The sequence below is a fragment of the Lissotriton helveticus genome, chromosome 8, assembly GCF_964261635.1.
Source record: "Lissotriton helveticus chromosome 8, aLisHel1.1, whole genome shotgun sequence".
NCBI lineage: Eukaryota > Metazoa > Chordata > Amphibia > Caudata > Salamandridae > Lissotriton > Lissotriton helveticus.
Window position 1 is genome coordinate 211,967,598 of NC_136069.1, and position 23,539 is coordinate 211,991,136.

At 47.5% G+C, this 23,539-nt stretch overlaps 1 protein-coding gene across 1 annotated transcript in view; it reads left to right on the forward strand.

The window, feature by feature from the left end:
* GART (phosphoribosylglycinamide formyltransferase, phosphoribosylglycinamide synthetase, phosphoribosylaminoimidazole synthetase) overlaps positions 1 to 23,539 on the forward strand; it is a 257,909-nt gene that overhangs the window by 117,719 nt on the left and 116,651 nt on the right. The window contains exons 12-13 of the mRNA XM_078656950.1: positions 1,053 to 1,147; positions 21,262 to 21,371. Coding sequence (XP_078513076.1) covers positions 1,053 to 1,147; positions 21,262 to 21,371 — 205 coding nt within the window. The remainder of the gene's footprint in view (positions 1 to 1,052; positions 1,148 to 21,261; positions 21,372 to 23,539) is intronic.

Sequence of the window (23,539 nt, forward strand, 5' to 3'; positions counted from 1 at the left end):
ATAGCATGCAACTGCTCAAAATATTTTGGGGTCCTATATTGGCAGCTGAAGTTGTCAGCATCTTCTGTTTTTGAATATAATCTATTTTTAACTTCCCTATTTTAACTACTTCTATATGAAGTCTCAGTGTTCAGCCATAGTGGAGAGATTAACCATGCTGCCATCTATAGTAAGCCTTGACTGCTCAACCTCTTTGATTTGATGTGCTGTGACTATCCTGCCTAGATGTGTGTGATAATGAATTTCCTATCCTGTGCTAACTTTCACTGCCTGGGCTCTCATACACTGTACTTCACTGTGCTGGTTCGAGGGAGTAACATGACTGCTTGGAGCAACAATTAGCTGTTCTATACTGTTTGTTCTTTGAAACCTGAACATAGACCTACAATGTAGCACGACTGTTTCCATGTTAATACTATCCTGTTAGGCCAATCATCAAGGTACCCTCGCAATGCTTTTGTGTGCCAATTGTTTCATTTACATCCTGCCATAAAGTTGTCACATCTTACCTCTTTAAATGAATAAAATAAAAGAGTGAGTGAATCTAATCACAGGTGTCTCCCTTTATTTTTCTTTACGTTAGAAGCATAATTGGATCTTCTCCAATATTCTTCCATTTTGAAGGATTGGATAATGTGGCTAATCTTTTATTTGTAAGCATGAACTATAATCAGTATTTCTGTTGAGTATGTTCGTTGAGTTGCCTCAATCTTGTCATCTTTCTTAACACCTGCTACAACTAGTTATCTTATTAACTTCTCACTAATATAACTTACTCCATAAAATATTTTTGCTTCTATTACTACATAAGATTTTAACTTTTTATACCGTTAGAAAAGTGAACATGCTATAGCGGTATTGATGTTTCTTTTGGACCAGGATGGCCACGTCAAGGATCTTCATTACTTTCGTCCTGCTGTACATATGTCATCACTAGGTTGAAAATCAAAAAAGGAGGTCTTCTCTTTTACACGCAATGGCTATGGACAAACAGTCTACCATTGATACGCCGAGGTTGTGTGTAGAATACATCTTTGATGTTTTTCTTTCAGAGGCTTGACATATAAGGACAGTGGAGTTGATATTGAGGCTGGCAATACCTTGGTTCACAAAATCAAACCATTGGCTGCATCCACTGCTAGACCAGGTATGTCACAATACTCTTAGTGGTAGAAATGCATGTATTTATAATTAATTTATGTATTTATTATGCTGCTTCTTTTTAACAATTTGTTTTGATAATACAATTGAAACAACATTAATGTACAGTCAGATTGTCTTAGGCAAGTAAATGGAATTTAAAGAGAAATGCAGTGTTTTTGAAGCAGTGTATCGTATAGTTAGGCTCATCAATTGATAATCAACCTAACCATACAGATCGGGTCCTTAACCAAAGAGAAAATCAGGATGTGTAAAAAGATGCACCATAAGTAATGAAAATTGGTAATTATTTTCTCCTAGTATTATTATATGCTGACAACCCCGCTATAATGGCCAGGATGCCCTGTGCCTTGTGCACTCTGGTAAAATATTTTGTATCATTTATGGGTAACCTAGGCATGCTCATCAATTTTGGGAAGTTACACATAATGGCCTGTGGACCAGGCAGGAGAAATATGTCGGCCCTAAAGCTGGAAGAGCAATCCCTGATCACGGTACAGAATGTTTGTTGCTTTGGCGTTACAGTTGATTCCTGGCAAACCCAAGTGAATGCAGGACGCCTGAAATTAGGTCAGGCGGCCGGGTCCCTATTTAATCTTGTCTGGAAGGAAGGCAGGGGCACTATTTCTCCCTTACCTCGAGATTTATAATCTGCAGCATATCTGTGCAGATACATATGGATCGGGGACTTGGGGGTACCACAAAGTATCCCCCATACAGATAGAATAAAACAGGATGTGCAGGCGGTTATTGAATCTCCAGCTATCTGACCCCCATTTTATTTTACATTCCAAACTTAATTTAGAGTATGTCTTAGACAGAGTTAAATTGGCCTCTCCTGCCTTGGGTGAGTGTGTGGACCAATATTGAAGCAAGCTTTAATATAGAAGTTATTTTAGATTGCTTCAGTATGGGTCTTGCTTTCCCTTTTATGAATTTCGTCAGTAAGTCCTTCACCGTCATTGGTCTCCCCGAAATGTTCATTGCCCGATACATTAAGTAAGCAAGATAAGAGGCAGGCTAAATCCTGCCTTGCAGAGTTCAGTTTCTTCCAAAGAATGGAGGAGGGTTTCAGTAAACACTCTGTTTGCAATTATGTTTTCACACTAGCGACTGGTAATTGAGTTTACACGATAGGAGAGGTTTCTCCTCCTTAGATTTAGGTCGGGTATTGTGTGGCATATTATGATTTTTCTGATGGGGCGAAGGCTTGGGGCAGCAACTTACCTGTATATCCTTGTGATGGGCTGGCTGAGCAATCTTTGCTGCATTCTGTTTTTTTGCCAATTTTATCGTAGCTTTTATTCAACTCTGTCTGAAGCACAGTTTGAAGTCATTTGCTTCTAAGAAATGTAGGGAGGCTCTAGCGTATCTTCAGATGTTGGGTAGCCCCGATATCTGTTTCAGAGTTTGTTGCTTCCTTAAAATGTCCATTTGTAGTAGGAAATTGGTGGAGGGGTAATGGGACTGGAAGTAGCTTATCTCTTTGTTAATGCACTTTATACAACAGCACATTTTACACCAAACTATGGGCCTTATTTAGAAGTTAGTGGAGGGGAACACTCTGTCACTGATATCCCGCCCGCAGAGTTCTTCAAACGTTTTTCATCTGAGTACCCCTAAGCAAATGTTTGGTTGACGGCTGCCCCTCCAAAACTTTATGGCAAGATTTAAGGAAGGGGGAAGAGCAAGTCTGATGGGAGGTGGTGGGAATTATGAGGTTATTTTTTGGGCTGCTTTTTCTTTAGCTCATGATCCACACAAAACATGAAATTTCTAAAACAGCTAATCGCCAAAGAGAAGGTGACTAAAACACAACTTCTCCCCACACACTTCTAGGCCCCAATGCAACTGCTGTACTAATAATACCTTATCGCCGTGAGTAGCAGGCTGTCTCCACTGCCTCTTTCGTCGCTTATCCATCATGCCTGACCATCACTCCAATCTTGAAACAGACTCTAACCCTTTGAGGTAAAAATGGAACTTCCACAGGTTGCTCGCCTCTGTGCAGCATGGATGCCCTCAGGCCTAATACTAGCAATGAAAATGAGACGTCATGTCTCTTTTGAAAAGTGATAGTCATAATTGTGATGCAATGGGCCACTCATCCTTCTTGGCTCAAGTGCCACTGCAAGTGCTTTACTAATGAGAAATTGTCCTTTAAATGGATTCATCAAAATGTTTGCACTGGGCTGCTTATCTATTACTAAAATTTGTTCTTTGAAAGCACTTGTTTTAGCTTAAACACTAAATCATTTTGTAGCAGCCTATCTTATACTCTGGGCAACTGGATTTATGATTATGTGATTCTGTCGCCGCAGCGATTTCTGCATAGCCGCATAATCCGTCATTTTATGCATAATCTGCAGAATTTAACAAACAAATAATTATTTGTATGGAACAGAAGTTACTAAAAACGTGTCCCCTTGTGCAGTGGAAAGCCCGTCACAAAGGATGACTGGTCATTTTTCAATTGAATATTGCTGTATTTGGGTGTTTAACTGCGCTAATCAAGTAAAATCTGTGCAAAGGGCAGTGCTACAATGTGTAGCAATTAACAAGATATATATATACATTCACAAAATGTGCTGCATTTGCCAGATAATTTACCTTTTCTTGCTGTTTAATTTAATCAACCCTGCTGCATAATTTAGTCCCCTGCTGCCACATAATTCCAGTACAGCTGCGTTCGAGGCATGTGGGCTGCTAAATTCATATCTTTTGCATTAGATCGCCGCCTAGTGTCCTGGAAGAGTCTTCGAAGTATCCTGAGATAGGTGGCTCCTCCCCTGGACTACAGTGCGCATGGGCATCGGCTCCATCCCCAGATTGTTTTTTTCCGCCATTGGGTTCGGATGCGGTCTCGACGTCTCTCTGTCGGAACCGAGAAAACTAGCTTTTTTACGGCCAAAAGGCCTTACTTTCATTACGTCGGTATTGTTTGCGTACGGTCTCGAGTTCTTCCGTCTCTTTGAGTCGGAATCTACGGAGTCGTATCACTCTTCGGACATCGAGGCCTTCTCATCGCAGCAAGACCACGACTTTTCAACATGGAGCGGAGCCCGTTTAAATACTGTGCCGTCTGTGGGTCCAAATACCCACATATCGACGTGCACCCTGTCTGTAACAAATGCCTCTCGCCAGACCATAACGAGGACAGCTGCATGGCCTGCTCCAGATTCAGGTCGAAGAAGACGCTCAAGCTTCGGCGCGCGGTGCGCCTTGAGGCCAGACAAGCGGCCCCAGATCCAGAGAACATCTTCGGCGACCAAGCAGAGGAGGGCCTAAGCCATCATCTTCAAATCTCACCGCCCGCGACGGAGGTCGAGGCGGATCCGGAAGACGACGACGGAGTCGTGGGTCAAGGCCTTGAATACGTCGACGAGGTTGGGGACGTCGAAGAAGTTTATGGGGCCGCGGAAGATAGCTCAGGGGATGAGCTATGCCCCGAAGGTTACGCGGATCAGGCTCGGGTCACGGGATCGCCACTCGGCCTTACCCAAGACCCCGTACCGCAAGCCACGGCCCCGCCTTCAGGCCCGGCCACGGACATACTTGCTACGCAGCCCGTATCGAAACCGAAACCAACGGTATCGACTACACCTAAAATGGCCGACCCGAAAACGAAACCGAAACTAACGGATTCGCGCGTACCTAAGATGGCGGCCGTTCCAACTAAAACACCAAAACCTGCTACCTCATCGACTCCGTCGGCCTCCGGTCCACAGAAGTCGAAGAAAACTGTCGATTCAACAGTGCCGAAGTCGTCAGCAGAAGAGGCGTCCTCTAAGAAGGTCGTACGGCACGGGTCGACCGGTACGACGCCGTCAAAGTCCGCCAAAGCCGGCGGCAAAACTCCGTTACCGACTGGGACGTCGTTAGTCGGACGCGTGGTTGAGACGGAGCCTGCAAAATCACACGGATCGAAGGGCGGAAGCTCAACACATCGGTCCAAGGACTCTGTGTCTACGGCTGCAGCATCGACGTCTAAGACTCCGAAGGGCCCACAAGACGTCGGATCCGAAGGCAAGGTGAAGGCCTCCTCGTCGGCGCCAAATGCCGCTGCGAGTGACGCATCTCTCATCGTCTCTTCACTCCAGAGAATTCGGGATCAGGCCTCTGCGATGTCGGCTCCGGAGCCGTCGCACCAGAAGCCGATGGACATGCCGGCAAAGCCTGCTGGTAAACTTCTCTTCCTTCTGCCGCCAAAGGAGGCACCAAAGGCCTTTGCGCCAAAGACGGCGCCAAAGACATCGGAATCGTCCACGTCTGCAGCACTTTCAGGTCAACAACTCGACTCAGGAGAAGATTCTGAGCGTTTTATCGACGCAGACATGGGCAAATTGACCCTTTACAAGAGGAAGATCACTTCCCAACCAGTGGACTCCTATGTTATCCCACTGAAGAAGAAAAGGCTTGCACAGGACGCTCCAGCCCTGATTGAACCTACCCAGCCTCCTCCTAGAAGGAGCCCAACACCTTCCCCAGAACACTCTGAGGGAGAGGACTATGGAGAAGATGACCAGTACACTTTCCCCATCAATGAACCCGATGCACAGCAAGATTCCTATGATGACATAGGTGACCAAGGCACCCAGAATGTGGGGCAGGACCCACAGCCTTTCAGTGCACGTGCATCCCCAACAGAAGACTCTGCAGGTTTTCATGCACTCCTTGAACGGGCAGCTGCTAATCATGATGTGGACATGCATGCTGACCCAGTGGAGGAAGACTTTCTATTTGACACTTTTTCATTCTCTGAAAAGACAGTAAAGACACTGCCTATGCTCAAAGGTGTCCTTAAGCATGCTGCGGACATCTTTAAAGAGCCTACCAGGGCGAGGGTGGTCAATCCACGCATCGAGAAGAAATACAGACCAGCACCTGCGGACCCTGCATACATTCGGGGACAGTTGCCATTAGACTCTCTTGTGGTCGCAAATGCCCGCAAAAGGGCAAACTCCCAGACGACGGGTGAAGCTCCTCCCCCAGACAAAGAGTCTAAAGTGCTGGAGGCAGGGGGCAAAAGGGTAGCTGCGCAGGCTGCCAATTTCTGGCGTATTGCGAATACACAGGCACTATTGGCACGTTATGATAGGGCGCATTACGACACCCTAGAGCAAGTTTTACAACACCTGCCTTCGCAGTTTCAAGAGGGTACCAAACTGCTTATAGAGGAGGGCAAACTCATCTCCAACGCAGCCATAAAGTGTGCACTTGATGCCGCAGACACAGCAGCTAGGGCTATTAACACTAGCGTCATGCTGAGACGACAAGCGTGGCTACGCATATCAGGGTTTAAACCAGACATTCAAATAACCATACTCAATCAGCCCGTCAATCCTGATAGACTGTTTGGTCCTGATGTTGACACCACCCTCGAAAAGATTAAGAAAGACAACGAAACAGCTAAGTCTATGGGGGCCCTTCAATCATAACAATTTCGGGGCAACACTTTTCGTCGCTCAGGTGCACGTGGAGTCACCAGAGGACAGATGGGTCAACAGTCAGTTCTCTAGAGGTGGAGCACAGTCCTCGTACCCCAAGCAGAATAAGGGGGGTTATCGAGGAAACAGCACCAGAGGACGTGGCAGAGGAAACAACAACTCCCGTTCCTCTGCCCCAAACAAACAGTGACTCTCTGTCACTGCCCCCCGACCATTTAACACCTGTCGGGGGGAGACTTCAGCAGTTCCTGCCAGTCTGGACGAACATCACCACAGACAGGTGGGTACGACAACTTGTCCAGTACGGTTATTGTCTAGAGTTAAAGTCCACTCCACCCAACATTCCACCAAGGCAACGGCCTATGTCCGCAGAGCACTTGCACTTATTGCAGCAAGAAGTAGGGGTGATGCTGCAAAAAGGCGCAATCGAGCTCGTGCCAGTGGAGGAGGAAGGCACAGGGGTATATTCCCTGTACTTCCTTATTTCAAAGAAGGACGGATCTCTCAGACCCATTCTGGATCTGCGTCCCCTCAACCTGTATATACTGTCAGAACATTTCCATATGCTTACACTGCAACAGATTCTTCCCTTGTTAAACCAAGGGGACTTCTTAGCAACCTTAGACCTCAAGGATGCTTATTTCCACATACCACTACACCCGTCCCACAGAAAATACCTCAGGTTCACTATCCAAGGCAGGCATTATCAGTTCAAAGTCCTACCCTTCGGAGTGACCACAGCCCCAAGAGTGTTTACCAAGTGTCTGGCGACGGTAGCGGCGCACCTCAGGAGGCAGAACATACATGTCTACCCCTACCTAGACGACTGGCTCGTTCAAGCCAAGTCGGAACAACAGTGCGCCGCGGACATGTCAACTACCATTCACCTCCTTCACAATCTGGGCTTCTCGCTGAACTACCCAAAGTCGCACCTTCAGCCGGCACATGTCCGGCAGTTTCTGGGCGCGACGATCAATACCCTGACGGCCATGGCTCAGCCAAACCAGGTCAGGATAGACAGCATGCAGTCTCTAATCCAAAGGTTCAGACCACAACACTCGCTTCCAGCTAGAGTGTTCATGCAGTTGATTGGCATGATGGCCTCCTGCATCTTCATAGTCCCTCACGCACGTTTACATATGCGGCCGCTCCAGGAGTGCTTAGCAAATCAGTGGACACAGGCTCAGGGACAATTGACAGACCTAGTGTTGGTTACCAGTCGGGCGTACAACTCTCTGCATTGGTGGAATCCACACAACCTTTGCAAGGGCCGACTGTTCCAAGAGCCAGTGCCACAGATTATCCTGACAACGGACGCATCTCTCCAGGGATGGGGAGCTCATCTGCTCACTTACACAGTGCAGGGACTATGGACGACGCAGCAACAGAAGATGCACATCAACTATCTGGAACTGATGGCAATCTTCATGGCGCTCAAGTCCTTCAAGGTACATCTGTGCAACAAGGTAGTGTTAGTCCGGACGGACAACATGACAGCGATGTACTACATTCAAAAGCAGGGAGGCACCCACTCGCCACAGCTGTCTCATCTGGCTCAGAGCATGTGGAAGTGGGCCATTCAGAGGAACATTTTCCTCATGGCAGAACACCTCCCGGGCAAGGACAATCAGATGGCGGATCTCCTCAGCAGATACAGCCATCAAATGCACGAGTGGGAGTTACACCCATCAGTACTCCGCCCGTACTTCCAGCAGTGGGGTCATCCGGAGATAGACCTGTTTGCCACAAACGAAAACGCAAAATGCCAACACTTTGCCGCCAGGTTCCCTCACCCACAGTCGCAGGGGAATGCGATATGGATGAACTGGTCAGGCAAATTTGCGTACGCTTTTCCACTAGCACCTCTGATACCGCTAGTGGCAAGAAAACTAAGGCAGCACTCGATGACACTCATCCTAGTTGCTCCAACGTGGGCACGCCGAGCATGGTACACCACGTTTCTGGAACTCTCGGTGGTGCCGCATCAAAGGCTGCGCCTCACGCCCAGGCTTTTGACGCAGAACCATGGAGACGTTCAGCATCCAGATCCGCAACAGCTCAACCTGGCGATCTGGCTCCTGAAGTCCTAGAGTTTGGCTACCTTCACCTACCTCCAGAATGCATGGACATCATCAAGGAGGCAAGAAAGCCGACTACCAGAGCATGCTATGCTGCAAAATGGAAGCGTTTCGTCCTTCACTGTACAGCCAATAACATAAACCCGCTAGATGCATCTATCCCTAACATCATTTGCTATCTGTTACATCTTTACAAGTGCAATCTAGCCTACACTTCCATTCGGATACATCTATCCGCCATAGCAGCTTATCTTCAGAACAGGCAACATCTCTCTGTCTTCAGAGTGCCTGCCATTAAGGCCTTCCTTGAAGGTCTGAAACGAGTCATTCCCCCAAGAACACCGCCAGCTCCGGTGTGGAACCTCAATGTGGTCCTCACCAGGCTGATGGGACCACCTTTTGAGCCACTACACTCGTGTGAACTCCAGTTCCTAACGTGGAAAGTAGCTTTCCTTATTGCTATTACGTCACTGAGACGTGTCAGTGAGCTGCAAGCGCTCACAATCCAAGAGCCATTCATCCAAATTCATCCAAATAGGGTGGTACTACGTACTAACCCCAAATTCCTTCCGAAGGTGGTGTCACAGTTTCATCTCAACCAAACTATTGACTTGCCTGCATTCTTCCAAAACCCACAAACGGTGGCGGAAAGAATGCTTCATACTTTGGATGTTAGGAGGGCGTTGATGTACTATATTGACAGGACACAACACTTTAGGAAGACAAAACAACTTTTTGTTGCCTTCTCGCCACAGCACAAGGGCAACCCTATTTCCAAAGCAGGAATAGCCAGATGGATTGTTAAGTGCATCCAGATCTGCTATCAAAAGGCTAAACGCACCTTAACAATACCCCCAAGGGCGCACTCCACACGCAAATTGGGGACATCCATGGCTTTCCTGGGGAACATTCCTTTAGAGGACATTTGTAGAGCAGCCACATGGGTTACACCACATACCTTTACAAAACACTACTGTGTTGATGTGCATTCCAAACAGCAGGCAGCTGTTGGGCAGGCTGTTCTCAAAACACTTTTTCAAGTTTCTGCAGCTGGCACGGGCAACCGCCGCTAATGGAGGGACTGCTATATATTCTATGCAAAAGATATGAATTTAGCAGCCCACATGCCTCGAACTGAATATGCTACTTACCAGTATGCATCTGTTCTTGGCATGTAGGGCTGCTAACATTCATATCGCCCACCCTCCTCCCCGGTGCCTGTCGCAGCTGCAGACATACTCTTGCATTCAATCATTAGCATGGACATCCTTTACACTTTACACTCCATCTCTGCCACAATGGCTAAAAACAATCTGGGGATGGAGCCGATGTCCATGCGCACTGTAGTCCAGGGGAGGAGCCACCTATCTCAGGATACTTCGAAGACTCTTCCAGGACACTAGGCGGCGATCTAATGCAAAAGATATGAATGTTAGCAGCCCTACATGCCAAGAACAGATGCATACTGGTAAGTAGCATATTCATTATACTGTACTTAATACAATTTTAAATAATAACTACCATATTCACAGTGCTTACTGTTACCTGTTGGGACTTCTTAGCACTATATGTGCACAAGGACCTCTTCCGAACTGTGCCAACTAGATTTCAATTCTGTGACTATATGGTCTCACAGACCGATATTTGGAGTGATCTCATTAACTAACTAGATTACATTACGTAAAAGAGTGCCTCCTCCACCATTACTTTAAATTGCACTTATTTTTCACTTAAACGTGTGCATTATTTCATATGCTGTTGTCTACAGGTGAAAAAAACCCAACAAACTACTTTAGAATATTTGGTTCATTTTAGACGCTTCTCTGACCCCGCCAGCACAGAGTTCAGGATTACAATTATCATGCTTGTTTTATGCAGTTGAAACGCTGGGATGTAAATGAAGGTAGCTTGTAAAGGCTACAATCAAAGTCTGCCTTCCAGGCTGTCTACATTTACAAGTGCTTAGAGGCATCAGCACCCCCTTGGGAACATGTCCACGCACGTCCCTCACTCCTCCAGTGGGGCGGCCCCACAGATCAAAGACCTGTTTTAATGGGATGCTACTTGACCCTACTATAGCTGCCTGGTAGAAGCCTTTTACGGCACCGCTACTGAACAGACAAATTGACCGGCACCACCGCCCACCTCTGAGGGTCCAGAATGTCTTTTGAAACACACATCATAAGAGATCCTTGTGGTTCAGGCCTCTGTCCAAACCCAATAAAACTGCTGTTCCTTCCACTACCCCAGACCAGAAGTTGACGAGCATATGAGTGCAAGTTCTTCGTCTAGGATGATTATTTTTACAGGTGGCGAATTCCTTTTGTTTCTCACTTGCTATACTCGTCTTGTGTGCGTCTTGTGTGACCACAATTATTGCACTTCAGGGAGCATCTATTGTCTCAGCAGATAAGCCATGTTTTGCATACCATTCCTGACTATTCAATTTGCATTCTTGGAGATTCATAGGATAAAACTGAGCTCTTATGTTCTGTAGTAGGGGATCTCTGTGTATAGTCATAATCTAGTGAATAGTCCCGCCCATGTGCGTGGACCCCGGAGCAATCAAAAATAATCTCTTACAGTGTCAAAAAATGCAGAAAAGCATAGACACTTAAGAGAGAATTTAAAGACAGATAATGCAGCCTAAAAAGCTACACTGTCCAGTACTTCAACTAGAAATTGTACCATAAAATCCACAAAACAGCAAAAAAGCCTGTACAGATTTCCCTTGCTTTAACAGCAAACTCCCTCAGGAATGATAGAGAGAAGAACCTGGACAGACAAGCCCCATAGGCTGCCATTATGTGGCTCAGAACAGGATACTGTGCCTTTAAGAGAATCTTCCAGAACCATCTCCCAGTATCCCAGAATGCATAGCAGGTCCAACTTACTTTCAGTTCTTTTTTCCGGCTCCTGCAAGCAGGACCCTGGAGCATTGAGCTCTCCCTTTTCAAGGGTTTTGTTGGTGTTTTTTCACTGAATTCGATTTTGTGTACTTTTAAAGTACTTTGGTGTCTTTCTTCTTGGTTTGCTGCACTCTTTTGTTGTCCATAATGCCTGCATTATTTGACAAATGCCCGGAGTGCTCCAGGAAGAAGGCCAAGTCAGACCCCCATGAGGTGTGTATCCTCTGCCTTCCCTCTTCCCACATCCCAGAGGAGTGTGTGATCTGTAGAGGCTTCTCTGGCAGGACCCTGAAGGACAGGAGGAATATCAGACTTCAGGGACTTGAAGAAAGAAGACTGAAGGCTCGAGGTGGTTCTGGAGGGGCTTCTACTGCCCATGCTGAGGCCTCTGGGGGGCTCCCCAGGGGCAGGAAGTCCAGCAAACGTCCAAGGTCTCCGTCTGGGTCGGTTGCTCTGACCACGACGTCGAGAGGAAGGTCCACGGCCAGTTCCCAGTCTCCCCAGGGCTCTGGGTTGAGAAAACGTCGCCCGTCGACGTCGAGGGACTTACACAGGCCGCCGTCGAACCCGGTGTCGATTTCTTCGTCGTCGGCGTCGAGTGGACGACATCGGAGGGCCCGGCGTCGGCGCTCGCCGTCGAGGCGACACTGCCGTTCGCCGTCGAGGGCGAGGTCATCGTCGCGATCCTCATCGTCGAGGCCGCCGTCGAGGAAGGCGAGGTCGCCGTCGAGGCGGAAGAGGTCTCCGGCGCTGAAGAAGTCGACGTCGAGGCGCTCGAAGAGGTCGACGTCGAGGCGCTCGAAGAGGTCGACGTCGAGGCGATCGAAGAGGTCGACGTCGAGGCGATCGAAGAGGTCGACGTCGAGGCGATCGAAGAGATCGTCGTCGAGGTTGCAGTCGAGGAGTCAACGCCCGTCGTCGAGGTTTCGTGGATCGTCCATCTGGTCGGGGTCGACGTCGAGGCATAGAAGCCGGTCGACGCCGAAGCGCGTGGAACGGTCGACGCCGAAGGGCCGCTTGACGTCGAAGGAACCACGGTCGACGTCTGAACACCGGTCGTCGACGTCAGGGGGTCGTAAGGACAGGCCGAGGACTGTGGGGGGCTCCCCGCAGTCAGGTCAGGATGGTGGCTCGCCGGGTACGGCGTACTCAGAGGTGTATACCCCGAGGAAGACTGTTAAGCCGCCTCCTCTTACTCCTTTGCCTGGAGGTCCTCCTCCGAGGGCTTCGACTCCTCCTCCATTGCCTCCTCTACCTGCTCTTCCGTCAGGACCGCAGGCCCCGGTACCGGGTGCTCCTCCTCCGGTTCCGCCGAGGTCGGTGTCGATGCCCAGACTTCCGACACCTCCGAAGAAGACTCCTAAGTCGAAGGTTCCTCCTCAACCCAAGACGTCCGGCCAGGGGAAGCCTGCGGAGCGTCCCAGGCCCAGGAGATCGAGGTCACGCTCCGGGAGGAGAGATAGATCTAGGAGTGGACACAGTTCCTCCTCGAGATCCAGAAATCGCCATAGGAGGCATAGGTCCAGGTCCCGTTCGGCCTCTGGGACCCGTTCATATTCACCTACATTGTCGGATTCACCGGAGACGAGGGTGTCTCCGATAGATGACATTGGCACGTTCCAGGAGGTTCTCCTGAGAGGGGCGGCGAAGTTGGGGATCAAGGTGACGGCCCCTACGCCCACAACTTCTGTGATCTTCGAGACTTTGCACACGAAGCACCTGTCTCGCCCCCTACTGCCTTTGGTGCCAGGACTGGTCGAGCCTGCTGAACAGCTCTTCCTTACGCAGGCGGTGGTGAAAGCTGCTCCCTCCAGGCTTGTCAAGAAGTACAGGGCTCCAGATTCGGACCCGGCCTTCTTACGGAAGGACCTAGTGCCGGATTCGGTGATTGTGACGGCGGCTCGGAAACTACATGCTACCTCCCCGTCCTCCACTGTACCTCCGGATAAGGAGAGTCGCTGGATTGACTCAGCTGGACGGAAGGCGTGTGGGACGTCTTCCACGACGATGAAGGCCTCCAGTGACTCGGCGTTGTTGGGACGATACGACCGTGCACTGTGGGAATCCATGGAACAGTTTGCGGACCTTGTCCCGCGCGACAGGAAAGAGGACTTCATGGAGATAGTCCAGGAAGGGATGCTGGTTTCGAACCAGGCCATCAGCGCCGCGGCGGATATATCCTTGCTGGCCGCGCATGGATACTGCCACGGTATCAATCAGAGACGCCATGCTTGGCTCCGGCTGACGTCGCTCAAGCCTGAAGCGCAACAACGAGTGGCAAATTTGCCGTTTTCCGGCGACACTCTCTTCGGGAAACACGCAGATGACGAAATGGCCAGGATGAAGGCCGAGGCCGAAACCCTGACGTCTGTGGGCTTGGAGAAGCCCAAAGAAAAGAAACCCTACCGCCAGTTCCAACGACGGTTCGGGTTCGCAGGGTAGAGGAAGGGGACAGTCTTCTGGGCAACAACAGCAGCAGCAACAACAGCAGCAATACAGAAGACCCTTCCAGAAACGTCAGCGGGGTAGAGGTGGACAGCAGTCCTCTACCGCGAACAAGGGCCCGGCTGGGCCTCGACCCTGAGCGGTTACTTCCCCTTCGTCCGTTACCCGCTCCGGTGGGGGGAAGCGTTCAATTTTTTCTGGCCGAGTGGAGAAAAATTACTCAGGACAAGTGGGTGCTGAATATTGTTTGCAATGGATACAGTCTTCGGTTCATCAGCCCTCCTCCATCGATTCCTCCGGTCAGCTCGCAGTATCAACTGCGCGAGCTCCAGGCGGAGGCCGACATCCTTCTAAGGAAAAGGGCGATAGAAGATCTACCTCTGTCTCAAACAGGAAGAGGTCTGTACTCCCGGTTCTTTCTGGTCCGCAAGAAGGACAAGAACGAGTTCAGGCCCATTCTGGACTTGCGACAGGCAAACAAATGGATTCGCAGAGAAAAGTTTTGCATGCTGTCGTTGCATCAGATTTATCCTCAGCTGCAGCGGGGAGACTGGCTTTGCGCCATAGACCTACAGGATGCGTACTTCCATGTGCCCATTGCACACAAACACAGGAAGCTCCTGCGTTTTCAAGTCGGCACCAATCACTATCAGTACACGGTACTTCCGTTCGGGCTGAAGTCTGCGCCCCGGACGTTCTCGAAGTGCATGGCAGTGGTAGCGGCACACCTGAGGAAGAACAAGGTGTTTGTCTACCCGTACCTGGACGATTGGTTGATCAAGGCCTCCTCCTTCTCGGAAGCTCAAGCACACTTCCTGAAGACGTGCGTTCTCTTGAACAAGCTGGGGTTGCACATCAACATGTCCAAGTCTGTCCCGACTCCGGTCCAGTGCATCCAGTACTTGGGAGCCTCCATCGATACGCTGTCAGCAAGCGTGTCTCCTTCGGAAGAGCGACGTTTATCACTCCTTCGGAAGGCTCAGGCTCTCATGTCCGCTCCATCCACGACAGTGAGGACGGTGTCTTCTCTGCTGGGATCGATGGCCTCTTGCATCTTCCTGACACCGCATGCGCGGCTGCACATGAGACCGCTGCAGGAGTGCTTGGAAGATCAGTGGGACCAGAGGAGAGGATCTTGGGACGACAAGATACGACTGTCTCTACATGCTCTTCAGTCTCTGAAGTGGTGGTGTTCAGTGGAGAATCTCCTCAGAGGGGTTCCCTTCCACAAGGACATTCCCACTCAGACTATCGTGACGGATGCTTCTCTCCTGGGTTGGGGAGCGCACTCCGGAGACCTGCAGATTCAAGGGAAGTGGTCCCCGTCGGAATCCACGTACCACATCAATTTCCTGGAACTCAGAGCTGTTCACTTGGCGCTGAAGGCTTTTCAACCGTCCTTCCGGACCAACTCTCTGCTTGTACAGCCGGACAATACGACCACGATGTATTACCTCAACAAGCAGGGGGGCTCGAGATCACGCATTCTGTCTCAGGAGGCGCAGGCGATCTGGCATTGGCTTCTGGCTCGAGGACTCTCGATAACGGCCACTCATCTGCCAGGTGTGCAGAATGTTCAGGCAGACGAGCTGAGCAGACTGATTCAGGAAAACCACGAGTGGGTCCTAAACGACGAAGTACTGGGAGAAGTCTTCGCAAGGTGGGGCACTCCAGACATCGATCTGTTCGCCACCGCCGAAAACAGCAAATGCCGAGACTTCGCCTCCAGGTACTACCAGCCGGGGACGCTGGGGAACGCGTTATGGATCAACTGGTCGAACAGCTTTCTGTACGCTTTTCCACCCATTCCCCTGATTCCAGCGGTTCTCATCAAGCTCTCCCAATCCAGGGCGAAGATGATTCTGATTGCCCCGGAATGGGCCAGACAGTGGTGGTTCACGGACCTGCTTCACCGGTCTCTCCTTCCTCACATGAAGCTGCCGTGCAGGCCGGACCTTCTTGCGAAGTTCGGGGGGCGGATGGTGCACCCCAACCTCTCGTCTTTGAGTTTGGCGGCATGGCTCCTGAAATAGTGCAATATGGCCATTTGAATCTCCCAGAGGATTGTATGGACATACTGAAGGAGGCTAAGCGACCTTCCATTCGGACTTCCTATGCTTATAAGTGGAAGAGGTTTTGCATTTGGTGCAAGTCTAAGAACTATGACCCTACGACATGCAAGGAAGATGTCATCCTTCCATATCTGCTACATCTGGCGCAGTCTGGCCTTAATGTCCATTCCATTAAGGTTCATCTGGCTGCTTTGACTGCCTACAGGAAATGCCCTTCACAGACTTCCTTCTTCCAGATCCCTGTGATCAAGGATTTTTTGGAAGGCTTGAAGAAAGTGTTCCCTCCTGTCAGGCTTCCTTCGCCTTCATGGGACTTGAATGTGGTGTTGTCCAGATTGATGAAGGAGCCTTTTGAACCTATTCATAAGGCTTTGTTGCAGCACCTGTCCTGGAAGGCGGCGTTCCTCGTGGCCATTACATCGGCCCGCAGGGTGAGTGAAATTCAGGCGTTGTGTTGCCAAGAACCTTATACTGTATTTCATGCTGCTAAGGTTGTTATGCGTACTCACCCTAAGTTTCTTTCCAAGGTTGTTTCTGATTTTCATATCAACCAGACTATAACTTTACCTACGTTCTTTCAGAATCCTTCCTCTCCAGCGGAAAGGTCTTTGCATTCCCTGGATGTTAGGAGGGTGTTGAAATTTTATCTGGATAAAACCAAGGATATTCGTAGGTCAGACCAATTGTTCATCAATTATGGATCAGTCAGGACAGGTCTTGCTATCTCTAAACAGTCCATCTCGCGGTGGATTGTGTCCTGCATACAATTGTGTTACCAAAAAGCTAATAAGACCTTAGGAGGTAATCCTAAGGCTCATTCCACCAGGGGCAAGGCTGCCACGACAGCATTGCTCCGTAATGTTCGGATTGCAGAAATCTGCAAGGCGGCCACTTGGAAGTCGGTTCATACCTTTGCTAAGCATTACTGCCTGGACTCTGATGCTAGGGCGGATGCTCAGGTTGGACAGGCTTCGCTGCGAAATCTGTTCGCACAATAGTGGTGTTGATTCTCTTTTCTCCACTGCCGCTTTGGTGTGGGGATGGGCTTGCCATTCTATTCACTAGATTTTGACTATACACAGAGATCCCCTACTACAGAAGGAGTAGTTTCTGTCCTGTAACTCCAGTTCTGTAGTAGGGGTATCTCTGTTATAGTCATAAGCGCCCGCCCTCCTCCCCGGTGGAGAGAGACATATTCCTTTAAGGAATGCTACAGGTCTGGCGTGTTAGGCCTTCAAAAAGAACTGAAAGTAAGTTGGACCTGCTATGCATTCTGGGATACTGGGAGAAGGTTCTGGAAGATTCTCTTAAAGGCACAGTATCCTGTTCTGAGCCACATAATGGCAGCCTATGGGGCTTGTCTGTCCAGGTTCTTCTCTCTATCATTCCTGAGGGAGTTTGCTGTTAAAGCAAGGGAAATCTGTACAGGCTTTTTTGCTGTTTTGTGGATTTTATGGTGGAATTTCTAGTTGAAGTACTGGACAGTGTAGCTTTTTAGGCTGCATTATCTGTCTTTAAATTCTCTCTTAAGTGTCTATGCTTTTCTGCATTTTTTGACACTGTAAGAGATTATTTTTGATATCTCCGGGGTCCACGCACATGGGCGGGACTATTCACTAGATTATGACTATAACAGAGATACCCCTACTACAGAACTGGAGTTACAGGACAGAAACTACTCCTTATTCCCCTGGAGGTCACGGCATTCACCTTGAAAGCACATGTATAAAGTCTGTTCATGTGGTTTGCTGAATTCTTGTAAAGAGGTAGGCCAGCTCAATTACTGATAACTCGCGCACCTTGCTTAATATTATTCACCTAGCATCCAAATCTGATTCCCCTCTTGCAGCTGTCATCCTAGATGCTGAGAAAGCTTTCGATAGGGTTAGCTGGGACTTCATTTCTGGCTCCCTGAGATGGCATGGTTTTAGCCCCACTATTATTAATTTTATTAAACTGGTATATTCTGCTCCGACCACTTAAATCTGGGTCAATGGTTGTCAGTCTGGTAACTTCCCTCTTCGTCGCGGTACCAGGCAGGGTTGCCCCCTTTCCCCCATCCTTTTCATTCTTGTCCTGGAACCCTTTCTTGAAACCATTAGACGCTCCACACTGTATACCGGTTTTCATTTTGAAAATGTTGATATTAAATTCCCGGCTTACGCCAATGACCTCCTTCTCTTCCTTTCCAACCCATCCGTCTCGCTACCAGAATTTTTTTCTTTATTGAGCAGTTATTCTGCTGTTTCTGGCTACAAGTTAAATGTCGATAAATCTGAAATTTTACCCCTCAATAAATTCTGTCTTCCCTCTGTTTTCAGACTCCGGCTTTGAATGGTCCTCCTCTCATATCAAATGTCTTGGTGTTCTATATTGTAATAATCCCAAGGATCTTGTTAAATTTAATCTTGCTGAAATTTGCAAGAAAACATCAGCCCTCATCGATAGCTGGTTTCCCCTTTTTCTTTCCTGGTGGGGCAGATTGGCCACAATTAAAATGATGCTTCTCCCTATTATTAATTTTTATCTGTCTATGCTTCCCATTTCTCTTCCTAACACTTTCTTTCGTACCATTAATTCTATACTTATTAAGTTTTTGTGGAACAACCGTAAATCCAGAATATCACTCGCTAGACTCCAACTTTCTAAAGATTCCGGGGGGGTTAATTTTCCCAACCTTAAAAGATATCATTCAGCCTTCACTTTGAAACAAATCTGGACTTTCCTTTCAGATTCTACCTCCTCTTCTTGCACTGCCTGGAGCTCTTTAGAACAGGCTCAATACTCTCCCTTTTCCATTCTCTCCGGCCTCCTCATAACCTTACCTCCAAAACGTTTCTCCTTTCCTACCTTTGCTCATTCTAAGACTTTAGCTTTTTCTTCACTACGTTCTCATCCCTCTCTTCACTCTAGCTCTACTAATATTCCTCTCTGGTACAATAAACTTTTTAAGATTAATAATCGCGCCTTGTTTTGGAAGGAGTGGATTGATAAGGGTATCATGACCCCTCAACACTCGATGAAAGATGATGTTTTTATGTACTTTTCTACTCTTCAATCTCTATATCATTTTCCCTCACATTATGCTTCTCGTTATAATGCTCTCACTGATGTCCTCACTCGACACTACACATCTGTGCCTTCCGTTCCGGTTACCTCCACTGACCAGTCACTTCCTCCCCCTATCACTATTAATTTTTCCACTCCATTCAAGGCGGCTACCATTTACAAAATGTTATCTCATCCCCAGACTACAAGAGTTAAATCCCCCTTAGAACTCCAATGGGAAAAAGATTTGTGCTTAGACCTCCCCATGCATACCTGGGAATTGCTTTGGTCTAAGATCCACACTACCTCCCATTCTGCTAGTACAACACAAACCCTATATTATTTTTATAATAGACTCTTTTTGATCCCTTCTGACCTTTATCGTTTCCATTCGATAGACTCCCCTAAATGTTGGTCATGTCCTCATGCTAAGGCAGACTTACTACACATGTTTTTTCACTGTCCTTTGACAAACACCTTTTGGACCACTATTTGGAATAAACTCAACGTTATCCTCCAACTTGATGTTCCCTTTCATTTTCATCATATTTTCCTGGGTAGTCTTTCCCCTGTTTTTGCTGATCTTAAGGAGGTTTCTCCTTTTATTAACCTCTTTTTGGCAATTCCCTTTCAATGTATTACTGTTAATTGGAAGGATACTTCTAAAATTTCTTATCAAGCCTGTGGGAACTTACTATGTCATCATCATAGAATGGACAGAGCTTACGCTAGCTCCACCGCCTTATTAATCAAGAGAGACTCACTATGGTTACCCCTCACTACATTTTTGTCTAGAAAGTTAACCTGATTTATGCTGATTTTATCTCCTATTTGTTACATATTTCTTATTGTAATTTTATTATTGATGCTCTTTCCTTTTTTCTTTTCCTTTTCTTCTCTTTTCTTTCTGCCTCTTCTCCTTGTTTCTCTCTTGTTTCTCTTTTATTTTCTCTTCCTCTTTCTTCTTTTCGTCCTCAGTTAAAATTCTTTCCAAAAAATGCTCTTGTTACTAAGTACAGTTTATATTTATAGGATATTGTTTTTCTAAGTTTGTTATGCTATTTCCTGCTCATTTCTTTTTTTGTAATGATGTTTTTCATTGCTTTTATTCCTTAAATAAAGCATTTTAAACTTAAAAAAAGAGGTAGGCCAAACCTTCTAATGTATTATGTTTTGGTTTTTTACTTATCTAGTCGAGGACTTGTCTTGGGATCAGTGAAGGGCTATGTGGCTGCTCTCAGCTTTCCAGTGCTATACTAGAACTCAATGTTCAAATCGTCTTTGATTTTACATTTCATGAAAGCATGGAGTTATCTTTTGCCACTTTTTCCCTTTGTAATGCATCTGCAGAATCTGAATATAGTAATTATCTTTTTTGTGGCACTGCCATTCTCAACGAACAAGATGTCTGTGATATTCATGCACCGTATGTGAATCTGTCTTTCATTATGCTGTTCCCTGATATTTGTTTTTCATACTTGTATAACTTTCCTTCCCAAAGTTGTTTCTCCATTTAACATCACTTTGCAGATTTCTTTCCTCCTCATCCCTGCAGGACAAGGAGCAATTGCAGCAACTCGATCCTAAGACGGCTGTCAGCCTTTACTTAGATAGGATCATATTGTGTTGTTTAGATGCTCATTTGTCTGAGCTTTACAAGGCAGAATAACATGGAGACTCTTCAGAAGCATATTATTTCTGGCTAGATTGTGCTGTGTAACAAGATCTGCCATGCTCTGTCAAAAATATATCCACAGAAGTGCATTAGGTCAAGACTCCCCCAGCTAGTTGTCCAGAGCATCTTCTTGTCTGATATCTGGCGTGCCGCTACATGGTGTTCAGTCCACACTTTTGTGAAACACTAGACCCATTTATAACGAAACAATTAAAGCTTTGCATTCCATCATTCAGTTTTCTGGAGCCATATGTTGCTTTTCTTTCAGGGAGGCAACAAGGTTTCCTAATCTTTCTCTCCCAGCATTAACACTGAATGAATGGTTTGTATGGATCGTAGTTTAATAATGTTTATCCCTTCTGTAAACATGTTTTATATATTATTCTTTCACTAGGTTTTAGCCTGTTTCTTTTTCATGTTTGTTAGGCTGCAATCCTGAGCTGGGTGGATTTGCAGGTCTCTTTGACCTAAAAGAAGCAGGTTATACTGATCCTATTCTGGTGTCCGGTACAGATGGTGTTGGAACAAAGCTCAAGGTAACTCTGTTATAGTGCAATGCTAAACTAATTCCACATACTTTTATTTTATGTTTAAAGAAAGCTTACTGTCAATGCTATTTTGCTACAGAAGCTGTCACTCACCGCATTACAGGGATGATATGAATGAGGGCTCTGTGCATGTGGCTGTTTAGAAAATGGTATTTCGGAGAGCCTGGTCACAGACAGCTTGCCTATTAAACAAATAGTGATGTTAGATAATTCAAAATTTGTCCTTAGTAATTTACGACAATGCTGTATTTATTGTTAACTTACTCCAATTAGCAAAAAAAATGAATTCAGTTTTGAAAAGGCAGGCTACATAATTTGAGATTCTAGTACTTGGGTAAACTTAGATACCCACCCAGTGAGCTCGCTGCAATATGCAGGAACCATATTTCTCATACGCCCAAAAGTCATTCATCTTTTCTTTGGTTGTAATGACTGTCACTGAAGCACACTGCAGCAAAAGATAACATTTTACATCAAATGTATTTACCTCGGGTTGTGACCAAGATAGTGGGCGAGTAGGAGCTCCTCAATACTTGCTGCCGCTAGACTCCATGACCTACCAGCCCGGGCCACTATCAAATAAGCCTCCCTGCTGATTTGAGTGGGGGAAACTCTCTTGAGGGGAGGGAACAATGACATACTACCCAAGGGCTACTGATACTGTGAGAAGTGGACCCGACTCGACGAACGGCTTTCGAGGCTGGCTCCAACATGGAGGCTGCAGCTAACAACGCTAGGCAAATAGCCCAGCCTGATGACAACCTGCAGGGAATGTGAACAACCCTCAACAGCGGATCCTTGTGCCTCAGGCATGAAGAAACTACACCCTCAACGTGCTGCATTTATACCATCCGAAACGTCCCGCACCAGCATAATGCGTCGGGCCCAGGGCCTACAGTCAAATTGACGCAGCGGTTGGGTCGGGGGAGGGAATGTGCTGTTTCTCAGGACAAGCCCTGGTGTCCAGCGGCCCACAAAATGGGAAGGTACCCTTTGTCCTACTCCCAGACCTCACCGTAAACACTGCTGAAGCCCCCCAGGGCACTGCGATGACCCACACCTCGATAAGCACACTGTTGAGCGGCATGCAGGGGGACCTAGCTACCATGCTCAGAACCCTGGTGCCGATTTAGTACGGTACAGTCTCCACCCAGAGAGGAGAGCATACGGAATAAGGCGAGAAACCGGAGGGCATGATGGTTGGTGCTGCGCCTCTGACCCTTGTACAGACCATCAGCTGTGGACCACCCAACTGCTGGTCCACGCCATGGATGACAGAGGGACAAATCCTGCAGACACCAACCTGAACCAACCACATGCGTCGATGATCGTCTTATAGGGTCAAACAATGCTGAGCCCTGAGCAGGCCTGTACATTGTGGCCCACCTAGCCAGTGCCTGGCTGGGTCCCTGCCGGGGCAGGGAATTTCACGACCCATGGCAACAAGATGCAGGGACAGACTGTGTGGAGTGGTACACTCCTATACAATGGTAGCACACAGGGCTAAGAAACACCCCACACTTAAGGACATGTTAACCAAAGTATCATCTAAAAAAGTGGAATCCCTGCAAGACGCACCTTCTGTGGACCCTCTGATACAAGATGTGCAAACTCCAGCCATGGTCAGGCAGTACCTGACACGTCGATCACCAGGTCCTTCAAGGAAACCTTGTTCGCGAAAATAAGGGAAGACTTTGCTGCTCAGAGTTGACATGGCCACAGATATCAAAGAAATCAGGGAAGAAATGTCAGAGATTGGTCAAATGTTGCACAACTGGAGGACAACATATACGCCTAAGAAGAAGAACTCGACAACTGCAGATGCAAATCTACTTAAGCTACAGGTACAAAATATTGTGCTGCAAACGCATCTCGAAGACTTAGAAAACAAATCATGGTACTTTAATATAAAAATAAAAGGGGCTCCCCCACTGCAGAGGACTAGTTCACATTCCTTTTCAGTCAAATACTTTGGGACGAGGCTGACAGTCATTGATCTTGATCACATGCGCAGAATGCGATTCCCTTCACCCCCCCACCCCTGCCCCCAGCTCACTATTTCACCACAAGACATGTTAACCTAGACCTTTCACCCATCACGCTCCAGCAAAGATGATCACTTAGGGTGGCTACCACATTTTTTCAAGAGAAAGTAG